General features: G+C 42.3%; 1 protein-coding gene across 2 annotated transcripts in view; it reads left to right on the top strand.

The window, feature by feature from the left end:
- The window catches only part of map3k5 (mitogen-activated protein kinase kinase kinase 5), a 42,925-nt gene that overhangs the window by 17,615 nt on the left and 1,680 nt on the right, over positions 1-23,630 (top strand). Inside the window, exons 5-29 of one of the 2 annotated variants that reach the window (XM_018743687.2) lie at positions 488-656; positions 1,406-1,512; positions 4,131-4,301; positions 5,698-5,810; positions 6,985-7,144; positions 7,474-7,627; positions 7,842-7,949; positions 8,646-8,695; positions 9,475-9,570; positions 9,914-9,998; positions 10,361-10,494; positions 12,001-12,128; positions 12,680-12,816; positions 13,215-13,320; positions 14,029-14,186; positions 16,928-17,105; positions 17,333-17,350; positions 17,924-18,101; positions 18,206-18,374; positions 18,519-18,704; positions 19,748-19,853; positions 20,139-20,382; positions 21,522-21,634; positions 22,391-22,509; positions 23,241-23,317. In XM_018743687.2, coding sequence (XP_018599203.2) covers positions 488-656; positions 1,406-1,512; positions 4,131-4,301; positions 5,698-5,810; positions 6,985-7,144; positions 7,474-7,627; positions 7,842-7,949; positions 8,646-8,695; positions 9,475-9,570; positions 9,914-9,998; positions 10,361-10,494; positions 12,001-12,128; positions 12,680-12,816; positions 13,215-13,320; positions 14,029-14,186; positions 16,928-17,105; positions 17,333-17,350; positions 17,924-18,101; positions 18,206-18,374; positions 18,519-18,704; positions 19,748-19,853; positions 20,139-20,382; positions 21,522-21,634; positions 22,391-22,509; positions 23,241-23,317 — 3,264 coding nt within the window. Of the gene's footprint in view, positions 1-487; positions 657-1,405; positions 1,513-4,130; positions 4,302-5,697; positions 5,811-6,984; positions 7,145-7,473; positions 7,628-7,841; positions 7,950-8,642; positions 8,696-9,474; positions 9,571-9,913; positions 9,999-10,360; positions 10,495-12,000; positions 12,129-12,679; positions 12,817-13,214; positions 13,321-14,028; positions 14,187-16,927; positions 17,106-17,332; positions 17,351-17,923; positions 18,102-18,205; positions 18,375-18,518; positions 18,705-19,747; positions 19,854-20,138; positions 20,383-21,521; positions 21,635-22,390; positions 22,510-23,240; positions 23,318-23,630 lie in introns of both variants that reach the window. The other variant, XM_018743686.2, reaches the window with a different exon arrangement.

Here is a 23,630-nt window from a genome sequence, read left to right as displayed (position 1 = left end):
CCTCCGGATGTTTCAGGTAGATGATTGGTAACAACAAGCAGCCTGATCCACTGTCAGGGCTGCAGGGTTTATCCTGGTTTGCTATTTATATCAAGGTCGGGTCACTGCAATTTGGCACAAACTCAGAGGTTGCTTTACCATCCAGGGAAGGGAATTCCAGAGCCGTTTCAGTGAACTGCAAAGTGTAGTGTGTGAATGACAGAGTGTGGTCCAGTGATGTACGGATGAGTGACCCATTGTAAGTACTGTATCTAGCAGTGTAAGTCGCCTTGGTAAATAAGGTGTGTGGGCTGATGACACTACATAGAGTTCATTGGAAGTCACTTTGGAGAAAAGCGTTACCTAAATAAATTAATGTAAGTGTGCATCGATCCAGTGTTCATATTTTCTTTTTCCACCTCATTTCCACTTTTGTAATTTTCTCCTGAGCTTCAGCAATATTTCTTAAAGGTCTTTCCCTTCAACCATGTCCCTTTCTCATCCGCAGCCAGTACTTCCGGGAGACCATTCTGAACGAGATCCGCAAAGCAAGGGAGCTGTACACGGGCTCGGAGCTGGAGGCTGAGCTGAGGCGCATCCAGCACAGGCTGGACAATGTGGAGTGCCTGTCAGCCGACATTGTAATCAACCTGCTGCTCTCCTACAGAGACATCCAGGTACTGTCATTGCTAGTGGATCTCACTTAGAGTCTGAGATATTTCAAGTTCATACTAAAGCGTAAACTTAACCTGACTTAAATATACAATGCAGTTAATTACAGAAGCCATGATAAGGATTTTCAAATAATTCTTTCAATAATGTGTCATTTCTCATATTCTGCTCTTGGCCATTGATGATAACCTGTGGATGATATCACATATTCAGTTTCCAAACCTCTGTTTTCCCACTGCTGTTTCTTCTTGTCTGCGCAAAAGCCATCTCCCATTTTCTCATCTTTAGTGATTTAAACCGTTATTCCACACACAGCTGACTGAATCTGGTGATGTTTAGAATGTCAAAAAGCGGAAACACTGGTTTGGTCTGCCAGGCCTTTGCCATGCTGAACAAGTGGAGTTAGTCCTGTTGGCACAACAAACACCTAACAACAGTGCATCCTAGCCAGATGCATTCATCAAGTACATGAATAAGTTATTCTGACAAGTTGCATATAAGAGGAGCTGAATTATTTAAGTGTCTTGTATTATTATCCACTGAGCCAATAATTTTCACATGAAAGGACTGATAAATTATTTAAGCAGCTGTTATAATAAAGGTTCGCATCAAGATTAAATTTAGTCACAAACAAGTAGGTTTGACTGAATCGTTAGTGTTTGTGTTTAACGTGTAGCTGTATACATAATGTGACTGTGCTTTCAACATAAATGTCATCATAACTAAAATTATATGTGTCTTTTTGGGGAACAAGGACTATGAATCCATTGTGAAACTGGTGGAGACTCTTGAGAAGCTCCCAACCTTTGACCCTGTGGCCCATCCTCATGTGAAGTTCCACTATGCCTTTGCCCTGAACAGGTAAAGTCTATGGCATAGCTACACTCCTTAAGTCTGATGAGCTTCTTAATTCCTGTAGGATATTTCTAAGGTTTAGGTACAGCATGATGTGGGTTTTATGTACAGTGTGGGGCAAAGAGAAAACATATGTCCTCCCCCATGGTTAAGACCCATATCCATCATTAGCAGCTAAATGCTTTACTGCATTCTTTCTATGCAGTACTTTCTTTGTAAATCTACAGTAGCTCCCATGAGGCACCAGCTCCAGTTGCAATAAACCATGCTGCTTTTAATTCCCAGTCCACAGGAAAATACCAACCACTTTATTAGGAACATTTTATTATGTTCACATTTTTGAAAAGAGGCCACACTGAGGCTCATTTGTGTGGTGGCACCTCCTAAAAATGAGAGAAGTTTTCTTTACTCCTTGAAAAGTCAGCGCTTTTCTTTTTTCCTTTGCAATGAATGTGCTGAGTTGCGTGAGTGAGCAGCCATACCGGGTCAAATAGCACTCAGCCGTAAAGAACCTTGCTGAACCAGAGCTGTCGAGTGACTCAGCTCACAAGTTTGTGAACCAGGGATGAACTGGTATTCCAGTCTCTATAATGACCATATCAGCACCATGGGTGCAGCTCCAGGTTCCCCCATGAACATGTACACACTAATTGGGATTAGCCCGTAATTAAAATGGCAGAGCAACGGGACACTAAACTCCTGAAGCTTTCCTCCGCGCGTTTTTCAGATTTCGTCTTGTTGCTTGCAATGAGGTTTACAGTGTATTGGCCAGTTCAGTGTTTTAAAATGTCTTGAAGGGAGGCAGAGTCAGCTGTTACTCCCTAAGGTCTGACGAGACCAAGAAGCCAGAAAGGATTCTGGGCCTTGAAATGACTCACAGAAGCTTTATCAGAGCCACATTCATTGCAAAGGCAGGACCCATGCTCACAACGCTGTTTTGATGTGGCGTAGAGGCATGAATGAAGTGAACCGTGGTAACCGTGTTATTCCAACCCTCGACTCATTCTCTTCTAGACAGCATCTGTAACGGATGTGTAATTATAGTGACTTACCGCACGAAGTGGAATATCCACAAATTAACATCCAATAAAAAAATACATATAGAGACAGCCCTCAGTTGAAAAAAGACTTGTAGCCACACTCGGGGAAAGTGTGTCGACCAATGCTTGGGGTATCTATTTTTTCTAAAATCACAATGCCCTCACTGATACTACCCTCAGGATCCACTTTCAGAATAGCAGGATGTTTGCAAAAAAAGTGTAATTCCTTTCTTTGGTTTGTTCCTGACCCACTCATTCACTCAGCTGTGATGCAGTAGAGCTGTCCAGATGGGGGGCTGGTACATTCCTATAGTTGGAGGATAGTCATTTCTGAAACTCCCTGTCTGCAGCTGAGGAATGGCAGTTTTGCTGTAAATAAAGTCTAAAAATTCTTTTAGAATGAATCTGTAGAGTCCTTTACAAGTGAGGCCTGTTATGTACAATAAACTTGAGCAGTCTTCCACAGTTTACACTCCACACTGTATTCTTATTTTTTTCAGGGAACAATTTACTGCCTCTTACATTTACTGCCTTTTTTGCTCTAGAATAAGAATGAGAGGGGGTGTACAATTTACAAAATAGTACAGGCAGAATATAACCTGGCCTGGACACAGATCTGTGTTGTTATGAGATGTAGGCAGATACTGCAAATGTTATACTGGAGGTATCTTCAGGATCGGGTAATGCTGAATTCAATGGGCAGGGAGAGCTGGAAACTTGAGTCAAATGTTACTTCCAGGCTCTTGCATGATGAAGCACATGAAATTGTATAAATGTGTTCTGTGAAATTACCCCATGCCATGGCAGATTGAGCCGAAGACCCATTACATGACTCAAACGGTGTCTATTTCCATATGCAGCTGCGTTTAATACTTGTTGTGCAGGATCTATTTTTCTTTCTGATAAGTGCATTTGCTATTATAATACTGGCTTCCCCTGAAAGCAAGTGGCACCAAAGGGATGGGAACAAACCTGTCCAAAAGTTAAAGCCAGTTTTTACACAAGAACACTTACGTTTATCATTATCTTAAAACTTGACGATTGTCTCATTCTGCTGCTGAAGAGTTGACTGTGCTGCTTGTGACAGTTGTCTGACCAGTGCATCAGTTTAATATTTTTTTAAATAACCACCTTTATGAAAAAAAGAAGAAGAAAAAAAAAAAAGCAAGCAACAAATAAACTCCACCAAAGACATCAGGACCAAGTGCTTGCCATAGTTAATTGCATTGCTCTTTTCTAAGCTCAGTTCTACCTGGTCCTAGATACACTTGAACAATTTCAGGTGCAGCTTCCATCAGGATGAACAAAGTTCTTTATCTGTCTATGTAAACGGCTCATGTGTAGCCAGCAGCTTTGTTAGTCAATTATGCAATGTTTTAAAGCACTATATAAATTCATATTGCTTCTGGAATGTGCTAGATTGAGTAGAAGTCTTCAGCTATTACAATATACTGACAAACCACTCAAAACACCGCATTTCAGTAGGTTGTGCGTTGTTTGATATTTCTGGTATAGTATGGGTCTAAGGTGGGGTCTGCATGGGCTGAATAATGTCCTTTTTGGCCTCTCATTGCTGTTCCACAGGAGGAACCTTCCAGGTGACAGGCAGAAAGCTCTGGACATCATGCTGCCTCTGGTGGAGTCTGAAGAGCAGGTGGCATCGGACATCTACTGCCTTGTGGGCCGCATTTACAAAGATATCTTCCTGGACTCCCACTTTGCCGACACAGAGAGTCGAGATAGGAGCATACGGTGGTCAGTGGCCAAAGGGATAGCATCTTGGCTAGCACCCAACCTCATTTTCCACGCTGAATTTGTGATACAGACACATATTTACACTTATTAATTTAGCAGGTGCTTTCCTCCAAAGCAGTTTAGAATGAAGACTATGCAGTATTTAGCTGACACTTTTCATCCAGGCTGGCTTACGATAGTAGGTACGCTACAGTCCACCACCTACAGTGAATCATTCATCTGTACACCAGAGCAATACACTTTCTCACTCGCTCGCTCGCTCGCTCACTCACTCACTTACTCACTATGGGTTATTCAGAGACACCACTTCACTTGAAACACATGTCTTTGGACTGTGGGAGGAAACCAGAGCACCTGGTGAAAAACCATATGAACACAAGGACCGCATGGAGACTCCACACAGACTTAGGGTTATCAAACACACGTCTTTTCCCATCACTCAAATGCTTTGAGGCAATAGCGCTACTCACTACACCACAATGGCACCCCGATGGGGGAAACAATTATCAAAGCACGGTGTGTCTGATACCACCATTTTGCTGGTATATATTGCTCAAATAGCTTCCTGTAGAAGTGACATTTAAAGTATTATAAATCTATTGTAAACTATTGTTTTATGCACCTACTTGAACGATGAACCTTGTTGCAGCAAGTGGTAGGTGACAAACTAGGTTTACTTGAGTCACATGTCTCCAGCCATGTCTCTTTCTCTTAATGTAATGTCAGTTGTACTTTTGCTGCAATGTATGTCGCTTTGGACAAAAGCGTCTGCTAAATGAATAAATCTAAATGTAAATCTTCCCAGATGCTAGTTTTCCAAACATGGGTCCCATTTTGAGTCCTTTGCTGATTAGTTTACAGCAGCAAAGCAATAAAGGATGATAATCATTATACCACCTAACTGTAACTCACTGATAAAAGCCCTAAAAAGTGTCAACACATTTAAATTAACTGCCCTTCAGTTTTGTTTTGTACTCCACAGTATATTTGGCGGGGGTGCAGTGGGTTGGACCGGGTCTTGCTCTCCGGTGGGTCTGGGTTCGAGTCCCGCTTGGGGTGCCTTGCGACGGACTGGCGTCCCATCCTGGGTGTGTCCCCTCCCTCTCCAGCCTTACGCCCTGTGTTGCCGGGTTAGGCTCCGGCTCCCTGCGACCCCGTATGGGACAAGCGGTTCAAAAAGTGTGTGTGTGTATGTGTGTGTGTGTGTGTGTGTGAGAGTGTAAGTATATTTGGCAATTTCTTTGTGATATATTTCACACTCAAGCCTCTCAGGGGACCAGAAAGCCAATTAAGTAAACAAGTTTTTCACAGAGACTCTGCTATCTATAAGTGTAATTTGTTCATTTTTATTAATCTGGAGCTCTTAATTAAATTTACAAAGGAATCTCCTCCTCAGGTTCAAACAGGGGTTTGAGTCAGAGCCAACACTGCATTCTGGGATAAACTATGCCGTTCTGCTCCTGGCTGCTGGACACCAATTTGACACGTCCTTTGAACTGCGCAAAGTCGGTGGGTGCCCGCAGTCCTGCTGTCTGTGCAGCATTCTGAACAAGGTTGACTAAACTGTAGGGCAATCACCTCAGTATCACTGTTAAATACCTACGTTGCCATACTGCAGAGTTCCTCATCGTTTTCATTTCTGGTTATTCATTTATTACTTTTTTCCAAAGGGATGTAAAACTCAGGGAGGCCCGGTGGCGCAGTGGGTTTGGCCGGGTCCCGCTCTCCAGTGGGTCTGAGGTTCAAATCCCGCTTGGGGTGCCTTGCGATGGACTGGCGTCCCATCCTCGGTGTGTCCCCTCCCCCTCCAGCCTTACGCCCTGTATTGCCGGGTTAGGCTCGGACTCCTTACGACCCCGCATGGGGCAAGTGGTTTCAGAAAATGTATATGTGTGTAAAACTCAGTGTGTATACAACTACTTTCAACTGACAGAAGTACAGACATAAAATTATCAAAGCACAGTTTGTCTGCAACCATTTTGCTGGTACACAATACTCAAGCTGGTTGTAGAAGTGACATTTAAACACTAGTGAGTACACTGGCAATGGCAAATACATAATCATAGCAGATAGTGTTGAGCAAATGTATGTACTTGTCAGGAAACTGAGAGAGAAATGGTGGGTATTCAGACCTTTATTGACTACTGGAAGGGATTCATCAGTTCTGAGGAACAGAGAGAATTTGTTGTACCATGTCAGGATCAAAACTGAAAAGTGGTGAGCTTCCAACGATTTTGCATCTTTTGAGTGGGACAAACAAGTGGCCAGAGGTGGAGGAGGGCAGCATTCAGATGGGAGCGTAGGGAATGATCAAGTCCTGAACATATTGAAATTAGTGTAATTAGGGAATCAAATGATTTAGTTGAGCCATAACTGCTAACATAAAAGGATAGCCTGTGTGCACATTGACCTTCCATGTTAACATCTGAGGAGCCCTGCCTTATTTTCATCTTAGTAAGAACTAAAAGTTAGTATTATCTCTGTAAATCAGGGTTCATGAAAAAACAAGATCAGTTTTTTAGCTATGTTGTTCTTAGATGAGTTTTCTGAAGAAGTCTGAAAGAAGCCCATGAAACTTTCCTGGGATATATGGTATATATGATGTCTTTAAATAGACTGTACAGATGTCTTCCCTTCTGTCATTATGACTTAATCTTACTCCATGGTCTCTTCTGCCCTGCAGGGGTAAAATTGAGCAGCCTGCTGGGGAAGAAGGGCAGTCTGGACAAACTGCAGAGCTACTGGGATGTAGGCTTTTTCCTTGGGGCCAGCATCCTGGCCTGTGACAACACCAGAGTCATCCAGGCCTCAGAGAAGCTCTTCAAACTCAAGGCTCCAGTCTGGTGAATGCACCGTTAGGTCATGCTCCTGGTTTTTGTACTCAAGAACTTTGAGTTGCTCATTAAAGTCTACATGAGTTTGTAAGCTCCATGTGAGACCTTCTGTATTGCACTCTGACAGTAGTGTTTGGTGTATGGAATTCCAGCCACTGTTTGTTTGAGCATGAAAAAAGAGAGCAGGTCTTCTCTCACCTTCTAAAAATAAAAGGAAAATATGTAGATGTTCAACAAGACAGTTGCTACAATAAACCTGTTGATACTTTTGATTTTTTTTTTTTTTTTTTGTGGAATTGGAGACCTTTTTACAACTTTTGTACTCTACTCAACTCCAGGTATCTATGCTCAATTGTGGAGACAATATTGATTTACCAGCACTTCACAAAGGCATCAGGGGAGCAGCAATCGCCAAAGCAGGAACTCGTGGAGTTCTGGATGGACTTCCTGGTGGAAGCAACAAAGCAGGAAGTTTCCTCTGTGCGGTTCCCGGTGAGAGTTCTGGGTTGCATCACAGCCCAGTGTTCAGTCTGGCAACCTGCTTCCGATCATTCTCGGGAATCACAGTAGATATGGAGGATCAAGATTGTCACCTGTGTTCTGTGCCTTCTGGGTGCACTAGGTATTCTGACTGTCTTTTGTGGCTCTGCTGTTTTTTTTGTTTGTTTTTTTTTAAATTTTTTTGTTTTGTTTTTTTTTCTCCCAGGTTTTGATATTAGAGCCAACAAAGATCTATCAGCCATCATATTTGACAATAAACAATGATGTAGAGGAGAGAACTGTTTCCATCTGGCATGTCGCACCGGAAGACAAGGTAAAAAACAAAGGACATGGAGCTCATAAATGGATATTGTTCCATGTTCACCAAGGGATTGTTTTTCCTCATTTAGGAAAATGTGCAAAAGTTATAGACCTATTATAGAGAATCAAACCTAGGTCTTTTAGATAGGTCTGTTAATTGCAAGACAACAGTTTGAAACACCATACTCCTGCTGATTTATCATGCTTACTGTCTGAGTGACTCAAAGTTAGCTATTCAACACTGACGATTTTGACAAATGTCTAAGGTTGTATGTAATGCGCATTCAGTATTTAGGACTGCAAGGTAGTATGCCACCTGTTACTCGTAGTAATTAAAGTTTTTTTTTTTTTTTTTTAAGAAGAAAAAAACCCATTTATAACCCACAGGCAGTACAGTATGTAACTACACGCAACAAATGTAGCATTGTGTCATTTCAGTAGATGCGAGACAGTGTGTAACATGTGAGGAAGCTCATGTTCCTCATGAGAAAAGTTTTTTTTGTCCTGCCACCGCAGCTGCAGTCTTTCATAGCAGTTCTTTTTCACTTTTGTTTTGGGAAATGATCGCTCCCAGCTGAATTGTCTGTGGTTAAAATTGCTGTTGCCATGTGAGCTTGTATGGTGCCACTGAGGGACAGCCCACAATTCAAACACCATGCAGTCAATAACCCCGCCATTTTGTCTTCTCTTCCCAACTCCCCAACAGCAGAAAGCACTTCACGAGTGGAACTTCCCAGCCACACTGGTGCGAGGCGTGAGGTAAGTGCGAAAGACGATGTTTCGCTTTTCACTGTCCCGTGGTTTGCCAGATCAGCTGTTGTTTTCCCTCATTCTCAGCACTTTGTTTGTGATGTTCCAGTAGATGCCCTCAGAGGTGTTTTGTAAATACTGTTTTGCCCAGTCATTGAAGTCACCTGACCACATGCCTGTGATACTGTGGAACTGCAACACAGAGTCTGGGTTTCACAGCACTGTGCTTTTTAGTTTATATATGGAGGCTGAATGCTCGGGAAGCTGCAGAATCAACGCAAATGGATCCTTTCAGGAGAAATGCCTCCCGTCTGGAGTTTTCTATCACAGTGGGATGTTTGGCATGCCATACTGGGTGTGGTTAAGTTATGACCAGTTCCCACAAAGTCATGGTGTCCTGGATGCACATACTCTTCTCACAAAATATGTGGGAATGATTGCAGTTCTTGGCCAGATATAATCAGTTGGTGAGCGGTGGCTGAGTCGATCATTAGGGTGACAAAGTGTTGCATCGCTTTGTCAGACACAGACAATCTCTTCTCAGCTCTCCTGAGGTTCAAGTTTGTGTCAAAAAGTAAGTCAAAGCTTATTTTAAGTAAAACACTCATTGTGGAGGCAGGTCATAGTCGAGACGGGAGGCACACATTGTAGTGATGGGTGGAGTCCAAACAGGAGAGAAAGCAAAGAGGGGCCTGAGTACATGGCCCTCTCTGTATCAGTGCCAGATTACACACCACAACAGAACTTTTTGCTGACTTCCTGTGATGTCACTTCCTCCTCTGCCACAGCATCTCCAAATTTGACGAGCGAAGCTGCTTCCTGTATGTGCTTCACAACTCCGAGGACTTCCAGATCTACTTTTGCACGGAAAGGCACTGCAAAAGGTTTGCTGTACTTTGTATCAATTTCTATCACATGTGTCTGCTGTACCTGAAGTGTACCTGTTTCTTTTCTGGAAGGATAATTTATGGTTAACAGTTACTTCAGGTCTTTCAGAGTATTCTGACATCCTGTTTGTACATCAAAATCTTTTCACATTGTTCAACAGGCTACTGTCAGCCTGTTTTACTGTCATGGTTTTATATACCTGTATCTGTGACTTGACTTAAGGCATATGTTTAATGTAACCCATGTAATGTAGTTGTATTTAGGCAATGCAGTGGGACTAGTATTGAGCATCAGTATGGGTGTAATGATTGTGTCTGACAAAGTCTGCTGTGCTTGCAGATTTTGTGACCTAGTGAACAGCATCACGGAAGAGGCACGTAGGGCTCCAGAGGAGGCTGACTGTGACAACACGGAGCCTCTGGAGGTGAGGAGAAAGGATAATATGATACATACCTCTTTGAATTCATTAAAAAAACACTTGGGTAACTATGCCACTTGACAAGTGGAACAATGTCCTAAATCTGCCCCCAGATCTGTTTCTACACCACACCTGATACTTAGCTGACGTGCTTTGTGTCGCTTCTGTTCCCTTCCCTGTCCTAGCTGTACCGTGCCTTTGTCACCTGACCCAGTGGTGTTTTGCAAATACTGAACAGTACTGTATCTTGTCCATTCTGGTATTTTTTTTTGTACTTAATTCCCCTACTCCTCAGGCCAGCCAAATATACCAGGGCTTACCTGTCTTCCTGTTGTTTACCTTTGTCTGCCCCCATCCTTCGGATCCAGTATGACTATGAGTACGACGAGCACGGGGAGCGGGTGGTGCTGGGAAAAGGGACATTTGGTGTGGTGTATGCAGGACGGGACCTGAGCAACCAAGTCCGTCTTGCCATCAAGGAGATCCCTGAGCGGGACAGCAGGTATGTATGTCTCCTTCCTGGAGAAATTAGCATTCACACACATTTCCTCCCATTTTCCACCTTCTCCGAAAGAGTGAAGGGCAGCAAAAGGTTTTGCTAGCCTGGTAGCTATTTCTAAGGATAAAACTTCTACGTATGGTACCAGAACAAAATGTAAATATAAATAAGTCAAATGGTGGTCTGAAGTTTTCTCACAATGCAAGGGTGAACTACAGTGTATCACTGTTTGCCCAGAATGCAGTGCTTATTACGATATAAAATAATGTGTGACTTCTTGTACCAGTTGCAAGAAGCATCATCCTGTGTAACTGTTAGGCTTTGTTGCACCATGATGAGATTGGCATGAAGGATGAACCACTTTGTAAAGCAATAAGTTTCCTGAATTGCTAAAAGAACCAAAAATTGTGCTTCTCCTTTACTTAGTTGTGTTTCAGTGTCTCCTGCTAACAGATGTCAGTTCACATGTGGCAAACACTTGCTTCCCAAGTATGGCTGTAAAGAAGAGTGGTGGATTTCACGAGACCACACAGAGCGTTTGCTCGAAAGCATGTTGAGTAGACTCTTTCATAGTCTGACAAAAAGCAAAGATGGGAACAATTTGCTGTCAAGAGAGCAAATTACATACACGTTACTACAGGAAGGCTTCCACAGGGGTGTGTGTTTGTGTTAAACAGTTCCTCTGTGGAAGAGCTGTAATAGTCTAACAGCAAGGCTGTGTACGTGTAATTAGCTTAGAGGTGCTGCCGTTGGCAATTGATGGAGGCTGTTGCACACTTTCCCCCACAAGCCCTTGAAAGGGCTTTCAAGAGCTGTGTGTATAGGTCCAAGCACTCTGAAAAATGAAACAAGCAGCACAGAAAGCGTTTCCTAGCAACCGCAGAAGTACCTCTTACTTCCCCACCTTGTTTGGCCAGAAAACTCGCCAAGTCACTGTTCCACCTACGCACCGAAACTCTGTGCTCCCAGCCTGAGATAATCTAGGCGCCTCCCTCTGTTTAAGTATTCAAATAATGTGTAATTGAGCGCTCGTGAAGTAGTATGTGAATGCCGTGCGTGCAGTGGGAAACAAAAAAGTTAGACTTCCCAGAAAAAGCATGTTTAGTGCCTGTTGTGCAAGAACATCTTCTGGTCACTAAAACCTTCCATGTCCTAGAAATGGCAGAACACAAGTTTTTATGGTGTGTGTGTGTGTGTGTGTTGTTTTTTTTCAGCTTGCTTGAGGCCCTGGGGCCTTGTTAGCACTTGTCAGCCATCCTGGTCATTCCCTCACATGAACTCTTAGTGAGAAGTCACGTAACATGTGCTGTAATTAGGCGTATTCCTGGAATTAAGCAGATAAAGAAAAACTCTCTCAGGCTGTCCGCCATTGGAGAAAAAGTCTTAATTAATCATAAAATTAACTTATGGAAATATTTGTTAGCTAAAAATTTTTGTTAATCCCACACAATGCATTGTCATTTTATTGCCATGTACTGATGGTTAATTGGGTGTCCTCCTGGTTACTAGGTACTCTCAGCCTCTACATGAAGAAATTGCGCTTCATAAACACCTCAAGCACAAGAACATTGTCCAGTACTTGGGCTCCATCAGTGAGAATGGCTTCATCAAGATCTTCATGGAGCAGGTACCTGGAGGTGAGTTCAGTCTCACATGGGCGTTAAATGCAGGTTCCCTGCTTACATCCTGCTCCTCAGAGACTGACCATCCACTTCCCAGTCATGGTCATTAAATGACTGTTTTTATGGCTAAACAGTGGTGAGCTGTAAAACTGGCAAGAAAACAGATTTTACAAAAAGATCTTAGTGCTTCAGACATAAGGGATCCAGGTGCCAGGCTTTTAGGCCAGCAGGGATCTCTTCTGCTTGGTGGAGACAGAATTTTACCCTCTGACTCACTGGACACAGATCAGACGTTTTCACCACTTTCTTGGCAGGTATAAGTTAAGTGGCCTTTAATGACAACGACCACCTTTGTTCTTCCCACTTGAACCATCTGAAGCATTTACAGCTCAGAAATTTCTCATTTTAAAGGAAACTGTTATCTGCTTCATTAAACATATCTGATTCCTCAGTGAGCCTAGTTTGAAAGCACAGATGAACTGTCCATTGGCATAGCAGATGGACCTGGCATGGTCACATTTTGCACCATGCTTACATCCACTCTGGTCTCCCTGTTTGGTTTCCAGGAAGCCTTTCTGCCCTGCTGCGGTCCAAGTGGGGACCCCTGAAGAACAATGAGCCCACCATCGGCTTCTACACCAAACAGATCCTAGAAGGCCTCAAGTATCTGCACGACAATCAGATCGCACACAGAGACATCAAGGTCCGTAAGTCCAAATAACAGTAATGGCTGCACTCGTTGTTGTGAAATGTGCAATTTTTGTGCTCTGTAAGTGACACCTGCTTCAAGTCAGTATACAGTATACTGGCAATACACTTACAGCAAAATGTTCAGTTTTGCCCTGTGTAGTAGTAAAATTGTGTAAATGGTCATTAAGTTAAATGTCAATGATATTTTGTGTTATTGATTTCAAGTTTTTTTTTTTTCTTTTTTTTTTCCCCTCCTATAAATTTTTATTAGCAGTGTCCTTCATGCTTTGTGTGAAACTCTTTCAAGAGGCCTGTGCAGTAAATTCAGTTTGTAAGCTTGCAGACAGAGAGGTATTGACAGCACTCCTTCCATTCCGCTTAGACTGAGTATCATTGTGTGGCTCCTCCCAGGGTGACAACGTACTCATAAACACATACAGCGGAGTACTCAAGATATCTGATTTCGGGACCTCCAAGAGGCTGGCTGGCATCAATCCTTGTACAGAGACGTTTACAGGTACATGCATTCAGTGTCTACCTGTTTATCTGGAGACAGAGAAATGCTTCAGTATGTGTACTCTAAAATACTCCTAAATTCTCTTCTGTGGGTATATGTAGAAATGTACTGGCCTGAGCAATCCCCTACCCTTCCAGCAGATCACATGCCTTTTGTGTGTAAAACCAGGGCATGACCAGACTGACAGTGCTCAGGCCAGTCACACAGTGGCTCAGCTGCTGCTGTGGAGGTCTGCTGATCTGTCCTCAAACAGAGTCAGCGGGTACTGGACTGGCTCCTAGATGCTTCCTCAACCACAAGACAACACAACCAGCGTGTCTCTCGCAGCGTCTGGGCAGCTTTACGGTTAGCGGTTGAACCTCAGCGTGGTGTAGTCTGTAATCAGAGACAACATTTTCAAAGAACACACCAGTTCTCTCTCTCGTCCTCTGCTGTCAAACAGGACGCCCTGCAGTTCTGACATTGTTTCACTGGTGACACACTGCACAGTGTTGAAAACAGCATCCCATGTCTAGGACTATGTCAGTTTTGAATATTGTGCATGATTACTAATTGTAAATGAAATTATAATATAAAGTAGTAAGAGTTAAAAATATATATGTAATTAACTGTGTAATAATTGTAAATAATATTGTGAAAGTGTCTCTCTGTGTGTCTGTATTTTTCTGTGTGTTCGTGTTGCCCACATACGGCTTGCCTTGCTTGCAGGAACACTGCAGTACATGGCGCCAGAGATCATTGACAAGGGCCCACGGGGATACGGCAAGCCAGCAGACATCTGGTCCCTGGGCTGCACCATCATTGAGATGGCCACAGGGAAGCCTCCCTTCTACGAGTTGGGTGAGCCTCAGGCAGCCATGTTCAAGGTGAGTTCTCCTCAGAAGAGCATGTTTCTCTGTGCATTTTGAGAGCAGCACCCAAACACACGCAACCAGGGGCATGCTGTAGCCGAACTGAACTACCATTTACTGAGGCGTGATTTCAGCTGTTTCGGACACTTGTAGGAGTTTCAGGTTTGTATTATTTTAGAAACAACGGCCACTAGATGGTGTAGTGGTTAGGGCTGGTGCCTTGCAGTCTATGGTCCTGGGTTGAATCCCACTCCTGCTGTAGTAGTACCCTTGATCAAAGTACTTATCCTGAATTAATAAAGTAAGAGTACCCTGCTGTATAAATTGGTGAATAATTCTAAGTAGTTTAGGATACAAACTTACATTGTGAGCTAATTTGGGTAAAAGAATAAATGAAATAATAAGGAAATCACAAGAAAAGGGTGTGCTGTATTTATAGGACATAAGAAGAAAATGCAGTTCAGGTGCCTTAAATATTTCTTTTCTTCACTGTGTGCAGCAGTATTTCTAATGTCTTGTGTTTAAGGAACTAGAAATGCGTGTAACGATCAGGCATTCTTTTTTTTTATTTTTTTTTTTAATTTTTTAAAGGTTCATCCCTCTCTTTGGCATACCTTGCAAAAGAGCCCTTTGTTTTGAAATATGTTAATTACACATCAAAGTCATTCTTTCAGTGGATGGTTTTTTTCCCTTGTATGTAATGTAGTGTAAAACAAACAACATCTTGGGAAATTTCAAAACTGGCTCCTTCAGGTGCGTCTCAGCTGTGTGGCAAGAGTACAAGTCCAGGCGTGTGCCTGCCGTGAGTTTGCACACTCCTGTTCTCTTTTGGCTGCCTGCCCTCCTGAGGCTCACTGCATCTGAATAAAAGTAAGGCAAATAAAACCTGGAGGTGGTCTGCTGCTTTAGACACCTTTCGTTTCTCTGGGCTGTATCCATCTCGCCGGACACGCTTGTCACTTGGATGTTGGAAACCGTGAGAGAGGAGTTCCTACACGTTGCAGTATGGAGCCCCAGATTTGACTGAGATGTACTGCTGTGAGTTTGTAACCCTTAGAGGCATAAAGGAGGCTTGAAAAGATTCCCGTGAATTCACCAGTATTCCCTCTGATTATTTCCTTAGGAATAATTCTAAAAGTTACAAACAAAATGTGGAGCAGGACTTCTGAACATAAACAGTGTTATGCAGTCATGTGTTACACTAAGACCTAAAAAAGTTTAAAATTACAGTCATGCCTACAGTACAGAAAAATGGCACATTTGAGGATCATTTACATCAGGGTGGTGTAATCTCCAGTGAATCTTGCCAATAATCACATGCATCTGTTGTACTTACAAGGAAATTCTTTAGAATTTCTGTCTGTTCAATGAATTTCAACTTTGTTTAGATTCTAGGAATTTTGGGGAGTTTTGGGAGGAGCATAAAAGAAATTTGACATTTGTGGACTGTATTTTGTGTCTCATATGCAGTCATGTGTTACAGTAAGACCTATCTATTAAAAAAGTTGACTTTTTTTTTGTGTGTATGTGTCAATGAGAACCTTGAGGCTTGTCATCGTGTTTTACTAGTATTGTCAGAATGCTCCATCTCTCTCTCTCACACACACACACACACACACACACACACACACACACACACACACACACACACACACACAGAGTTTGTCCTGAGCGGGGTTGTGGCTAGCCGGAGCCTAACCTGGCAACACAGGGCGTAAAGCTGGGGGGGGGGGGTACACACCCAGGACAGGACACCAGTCCACCGCAAGGCACCCCAAGCAGGACTCGAACCCCAGACCCCCCAAAGAGCAGGCACAGTCCAAACCTGCTGCGCCACCACGCCCCCAATGCTCCATCACCGTTTTCCAGTTCAGTCTACATTCTGAAGCATTAAAAAGAATTTCTGAAATTTTGTCTAAGTTCATCCTGCTGGTTGAAAATAGTTTTTGGCCAATATTTTTGTCTTTGAGCAAACCAATATATTATATATGCATTAATATATCACCAGTATTTGAGGTTATTGTTACCGTTGCAGAATCTGGCCTCTCTGCTGTTTTAAACTAAATTGGCTGAGTTTCACCCTTTACTATAGCTGGCTGTTATACTAAGGGGTTAGCAAAGCAGGATCTCTCCTGGGGATTGAACTGGTAACCTCATGGTTGGAAGTCTGGGACAAGTATTCAGTTCACTTTCCTGTATTATCCCTCTCCAGGCTGTTGGTTTACCGCATTGCATTTGTATATTTTCTGCAAATAAAAAAAACCTAAATTGTGGTTACTTATCTTTAGTGTGTGGCTTCTAAATTATTAGTATTTATTAATTTAGCTGATGCCTTTCTTCAAGGAAACTTAAAATGCAAGGTTTGTACACTTAACTACTTATACTTATTCACTAATATATGTACCTGGGTTACTTGTTTTACTGGAGCAGTTCAGAGTAAGAACCTTCAGGATTTAAGTCTGGGTCCTCTGAAGCAAGGCTTTGTCTCTAACCACTACACAACTTGCTACGTACTTAAGTGAAGTACTTTGGAGCAGGTGTGTTGCAAAGGTCACCACATGAAACACCAAACTGAACCAATGGGAAGTTGTGGGAGAAATCCATGTATGTCATCATTGTCCTGGATAATGTGCCAGTTTCCCCTGGAGGTCTGTCTCACTAAGACCAACAGGAATTTAAGAGTGATGGATATGGGCATTCTTGCTCCTCATCCTCAGTGTCCCTCTCGTCTCATTGCTGTGTTGTTTGGCCCCCAGGTGGGGATGTTCAAGATCCACCCGGAGATCCCAGAGCTCATGTCTCCAGAGGCCAAGGCCTTCATTTTGCGCTGCTTTGAGCCTGACCCAGACCGGCGAGCCACTGCCCTGGACCTGCTCACTGACGAGTTCCTCACAGTCACCAGTCGCAAGAAGAAGGGCAAGAGTAACTTCGCAGGTTAGCTAGACCACTACTGGAACAATTCTCATAATGACTAAAGCTGTACTGTTAAGCTTGCAGGTTCAGAATTATGTCCCCCTTGGCATCATTTACTTACTTCATATTTATAAGTCTGCTTTCTGTCTCGTCTGCTGGCAGTGTATTAGCATATCTTCATTCCATTATCATTTTCTTTCCTCTTGAAATATGATTTTTTTTAATGTGATTTTCTTTTCTGTTTCCAGCTTTGAGTCCTGGATCAGGTAAGCTGAATTTTGTTCCTTTGGTTCCGCTGATGAGATGATCTTTTTTTAAACTGTTTATTTTGGTCTTGGTTGAGCTTTCAACTAAAAGAATAGAAGGGGTAAAAGAGAAGTGTGCTTTGGAAGAAAAGGTGTGTACATCTTTAAATAAATGTCTGGGATAGACTGGCACCCTGTCCAGGATGTACCCTGCCCTGCACCCTGTGCCTCTGGGATAGGTTCTAGATCAGTGTAGCTGAATTTTACTGACAGTTATCAGTAAGGAATGGTTAAACTATTATTTGAAAGTCCTCAAAGTATATGTTCCGGATGGCTGAGTTTGCTTTAGCTGTAGGACACAATTGGTATTGATCAATTTTTACATGAGTTTGAAGCAGATTTGCTCAATCTTGGATGCCTGCTACATAACCATATTCCATTAGGTGCCCAGGGTTTGCCTGCTGAGAGCAGTGAGAACTTCTCGCACCTTCAGTGAACCTTAGATCATACAGTGGCCTGCCTTGTGAATTTTAGTGTGTAGCTGTTATAGTGGTCAGTATTGTCTTTAGTGTGGCTAACCACCCCCCACCACAGAATATCTCCGGAGCATCTCCCTGCCTGTGCCTGTGGTTGTCGAGGATACCAGTAGCAGCAGCGAGTATGGCTCCGTATCTCCTGACAATGACCTCAACACAAACCCTTTCAACTTTAAACCCAGCACCAAATGTTTCAGTGAGCGTGAGGTCAAAGGCCACAGGTCCCTTTTCTTAAGGTAAAGAGACCCTCTGATCAGTCACATTTATGAAGGACTTTATTTGAACTTTTAATGTCTTCATTATCTTTCATTATTCTTAAGCTGTTCACTTCTCATCCCAGCATTCCTGTGGAGAACTTTGAAGACCACAGCGCACCACCATCCCCAGAGGAAAAGGACTCGGGGTTCTTCATGCTGAAGAAGGACAGTGAGCGGCGAGCCACACTGCACCGCATTCTCACCGAAGACCGGGACAAAGTTGTGACTAACCTGATGGAGGCGCTCACACAGGTCGGGAATGAACTTTTTCATTCTTTATTTAAAACCATTTTACACAGGTAGAAATTTTTACTGACGCACTTTTAAAACCTTGCAAAAAAAAAACAGAAAAAATTTATACTATCATGCTACCTGCTGCGTCCTGCACCTCTACAGGGAACTGAAGAGACCAAGCTGAAATGGGAGCACATCTCCACGCTGGTGGTCAGCCTGGGAAACTTTGTGCGCATGGCTGACCGCAAGATCATTGCCAACACTCTGTCCCAGCTCAAGCTGGAGCTGGACTTTGATAGCACTGCCATCAGCCAACTGCAGGTGGCGCTGTTTGGCTTTCAGGACGCAGTAAGTCTCAAACATGTCTATGTCCATTTTTCAGAAATTGCTAATATAATTGGGTTTGTTCTGTTGTTGCAAGCATTAGATGTCTTACTCAGACAGATACTTTCACACAGTCCACTCAGGTGACTGTCTTTGGAATGTGGGAAGAATCAATGGAACGTGGATGAAACTCACAAGCACAAGAAGAAATTGCAAAAAGCTGGGGCTGGATTTGCACCCACAACATGATAATTAGCACACTGCCCAATTCACACATTCTGTATAATGCACATATTACTTTATCATGCAGAATATCAGATCATCTAATGGAAAAAAAATTGAAAGCAAGAATGAATATGAAATTTTGAGTCCAGGACGTCTTCACTATAGCACAGGTGTTATAATGACTTTTTAACTGTGTTTTTCAGTTGAGGCTCAGCAGAAAATTTGCTTGCAAATGTTTGTGACCTTTAAAAGCAGATGATAAAAAGGGAAAGCCTATCAGCATAATTGCATGTGATGAAAGAAGCTTGACTGTTTTTGTTTCACAAATGTAGTCATGCAAATTATACTCGACTAGCTGACCTGGTTATGGGTTCTCATCTTCACATGGAATATATGACGTCATTTTTTTATAGCGGAATCCTTGGCGCCTTCTTGTGGGATTAACAAGTAGTGCAGTACCGCATAAAACTGATTTTGTACTTGTCAGTATTTTCCTGATGGAGTGTAAACATAGCAGTTTTTTTTTTTTTTTTTTAAGGCTGGTTGGTCCATATTTTTCCTGTAATTTGCATATGACCAAAGTCTATCAAACATGTTTTTTTTATACACTTTTGTAATCATGTCTGAATTTTTTCATAATTTATAGATCTAAATTCGTGTATTGAACCGCACAGCAGTATGGCTGTAGTATTGCTGTTTATTGCGTTGCATATAGCAACTATTGTGATCCACCTACTTGGCTATTCTTAAGTACATTGTGTAGCAGTACTCACTATTGCTGGGTATGTATAGGTATTGATGACTAGTCCGGCTAATGTGTGCGTGTGGACTCCTGTCTCCAGGTGAACAAAGTGCTACGGAACCACAATATCAAGCCTCATTGGATGTTCGCCTTGGATAACATCATTCGGAAGGCCGTCCAAACGGCCATCACCATCCTCGTGCCAGGTAATTCCCATCTGCTGTCTCTGGAGAAACCGTGGTCATGGAAACTGTGCTCTGACAGTGTGACTGGACCATAAAATGAAATGCTGGTTCTTAGTAAAGCCATCAGTAATGTCCAATTTGGACACCTAGATGAGCCTTTTATGTGCCAAATACAAACTTTTTTGCACAAATAGTTTGAGGTTAAGACTTTCAAACTAATGAATTGCTATTGTAAATATTGCAAAGGTGCATGTCTCTGTTATGATGTCGTAGTAAATACTTAGCAGTTGCCCTCAATGCCTGCAGAACTAAGACCACACTTCAGCTTGGCTTCAGAGAGTGACCCTGCTGAGCAGGAAAATGAGGATGATGACATGGAGCCAAGGACCAGCCCCACCCACCAAAGTCGAGCCCCGCACAGTGCACCACACGATGACCTTGTTGCCACCTCCGGAGTGAGCACACTCAGTTCCGTCATTTCCCAGGAGTCACACAATGCCCAGCGCTCTGTCAGCATGGAGCTTGGGAGGATGAAACTGAAGACCAACAGGTGGGCTCATCAGTCATTTCTGTAATGACAGCGATGTCTCAGCACAAAAGTGAAATGAGCTGACACCTTTGACATGGTATCGCATCCAAAAGGATATGTATTTTGTGTGATCTGTATATCTAATACATATATTTACATAATTTACACTGGCTACTGTAATATAGTTGAAGCTGTGGAAGGCATGGTCTGTAGTGAATTTTTGAAAACCTTACGACAAGTGAAATGGTTAAATGATCCCAGTGATCAAATTCAATCAATGACATTCTGTTTCTCATTAAAATATTGTTTTCGCAAATCAGTAGGTAATTTCACTACATCATTGACATCATTGCATGATGTTAAGATGTCATTATATGAGTGTCAATGGATCTGACAGCTCTGACAGCAGTCCCCCTCCACACACACTCCCCAGCTGTCACTGTCAGAGAGCTGATGCTCTGCTGAAACTGACCGACACATCATAGCCTTCATTTCCCACTTCCACGATTCCCACTTTCCTTCCTGTTCTGTTTTTTCTGGTTTTCACACAGTTCTGTAGTGAACACAGCAAATATCACAATGATATTATGTAAGTTTCTCATGAATATAGGAGTGAGTCTTACATAAAGTTGAAAATTAAGAAATGCAGAGAATTTCATGTTTTTTAGCTTGACATTCAGTGACAAGTAGATTGATTGTTTGATTTTCTTCATAGTACAGGATCCTAAGACCGTGTCTTCCACAAAGTACATGAATAAACATGTACACTGGAATCCTTCCAAAGCAAATTGTCCAAGCTAAAATTCTTTCTTAAACATTTTGTACTCTTTATCTATTGTTTTTGCAGCTACACATGTAATGTATACTAGCAGAAACAGTGGTATTGGACAAACTGTGCTTCCAGAATCATGCGTCTGTATCTTGCATGTTGGTGAAATGCACTTTTCTTTACTCTGAGTTGTCCATCACTTTGAAGAAAGGTGTCTGCTAAATGAATAAATGTAAAGAAGGAATTCAGGCAAAGTACTTGAATGGTGTAATGTGGAAAGCTCCAGGGAACCTGCAGTGTCGTTCTCCGCTGCACCACCTGCCGTCCCGTAAACCTGCTGCTTGTAAAGACCACGTCGTGGTTAGCACTGGCCCATGCCCTTTGTCTGTAGGTTGCTGGAGGAGCTGCTGGAGAAGGAGCGGGAGTACCAGTCCCTCCTGCAGCAGGTCCTGGAGGAGAGGGAGCAAGAAATAAAACTACTCAAGATCAAATCTGAGCCCAGAGGTGAGAGTCACGAGGTCGAGGATCACTGCGACATGCTGACAACTTTAGGACAGTTGTGTTTGCGAGAGAAACTGTGCTTTCTCGTGCGAAAAACACTGATTTATTCACTTCTGCTTGAGTAGAAGGCCTCTTGGTGAAATATGCAGCAACAGCACCAGACGGAGTTGTGTTGCACAACTAAAATATCTGCACTGTGTGTCTGTGTGCCAGTGGAAAAACAGTCATGGGACATTTTGCATACTAAAAAGAGCATGCTACTATTTTACTTAATATGAAAATATAGTCCATTGAACATTTATGTGTAATGTGTTTTGAGTTCATAAACTCTAAAATACAAATATCCTCTTGCACATCTACCAGTTCTGGTATGACTGTGCTAAAGAAATAAATTAATGCTGTGAGATTTCAGTTGCCACATATATGTGGTTTGAACACTACATACTGCTACCACGAATACAGCATGTTAATTGTTTTTGTACAGAAAATTAGATAGCTTGATGTGATCAACTTCATTTTTATTTTTTCAGAAAAGCATACAGTCCACAAATTATTTTTACATGTTTATCAATGAAATGGATCCAAACATCGTTCACAGACTTTTCCATTGTTTGGATCCATATGTATGTGAAAAAATACACACAGACATATTTTTGGATGCAGGACTCAATGTCCACTTTGTGGTTTTGAGATTGAGAATAGTAGAGACAAATGTTTGGTTATTTTCAATTTGACCGTCACTGGACCTTTTTGACGCAGGTAATGCAACAAGCCAAAGGACATGTGGGGACACCGAACGGAAGGACATGCAGCAGGGGGACTCGGAACTCATCGCATGGTTGGAGTTCCATGGTGCTGATGAAGAAGCTGTCCAACAGGTGGGCCATCAATGCACTTTACCCATGTCCTCACCGACACATGTATTGCACAGCTCTTCTGTACACCCGCTTTCATCACAGCTGCTTATTATATTTAAACATAAATTCCAACCCCTTTTCCCACTGAAAACTGAGCAAGTTTTTCATTAGTGTTCACAACATACGTTCAGAAACCATGTGTGGGTTATATCCTGTTTGGATATTCATGTCATGAAAGCTGAACCATATTTACATTAACTTTTCATTTATTTATTATTTAACTTTACATTTTTCTCCAAAGTATCGTATATCTCAGAGAACAATACAAAGAGTGCATTACATCAACAGAAGGGAAATTTGGAGACAGGCACGTGATTCTTGAGTACATTCAAGTTGTCACATTTCGCCATGTGAACCGGTATACATTACACAAGCAGCTTCCCAAAGGCTTTTCCATTATTAAACAAAGTGTTATTAAAAAGTATTAGACATAACATGTACACTTTTATCATGCACTTATAAGATTGGAGAGAAGTGAGTCTGAAAGAGGTAAGCTTTGAGACTTCCTCGGTGTAGACAGATTCAGCAGTTCTGAGTGGCTGGGGGGGGTCATTCCGTCACACTGGAGCTCGAACCGAAAAGTATTGTGCTTTTGATTTTGGACCTCTTGTGCATAGGACCTCCAAGCGGGCAGAGGTGGTAATTTACATTCAAAAGCAGTAATGTGCACTGTACTTGCTTTCTTTCCCCAGATTTTAGCTGAAGAATACACGCTGACTGACATCCTTTATTATGTAACAAGGGATGACCTCAAGAGTTTGAGATTAAGGTAGAGTCCTGCCCTCCACTCCAGATCGTGCCCATTAATTTCCACAATCCCTTCAACACAAAGGTGACTAGTTTCACAACTTAGAAACAGTTTGGACTGGATGGTTGGTTGTAACTCATTTTGTTTGTAACTCCAGAATCACTTGTACACATGTTAGTAAGATGAATAAAATCATACCAGTGTTCCTCAATTTATTCTTAGCTGTGAGAAATCAGAAGCTACTCTAATTTTTTTTTTTAACTTCCTGCTATATTAAATACGAAAATTAAAAATACTGAAAATATAAACATCGTCTCCCCGAACTCCTGTTCTA

This window comes from Scleropages formosus, chromosome 1 (assembly GCF_900964775.1).
Source record: "Scleropages formosus chromosome 1, fSclFor1.1, whole genome shotgun sequence".
Classification (NCBI taxonomy): domain Eukaryota; kingdom Metazoa; phylum Chordata; class Actinopteri; order Osteoglossiformes; family Osteoglossidae; genus Scleropages; species Scleropages formosus.
This window is presented reverse-complemented; position numbering and strand designations above follow the sequence as displayed.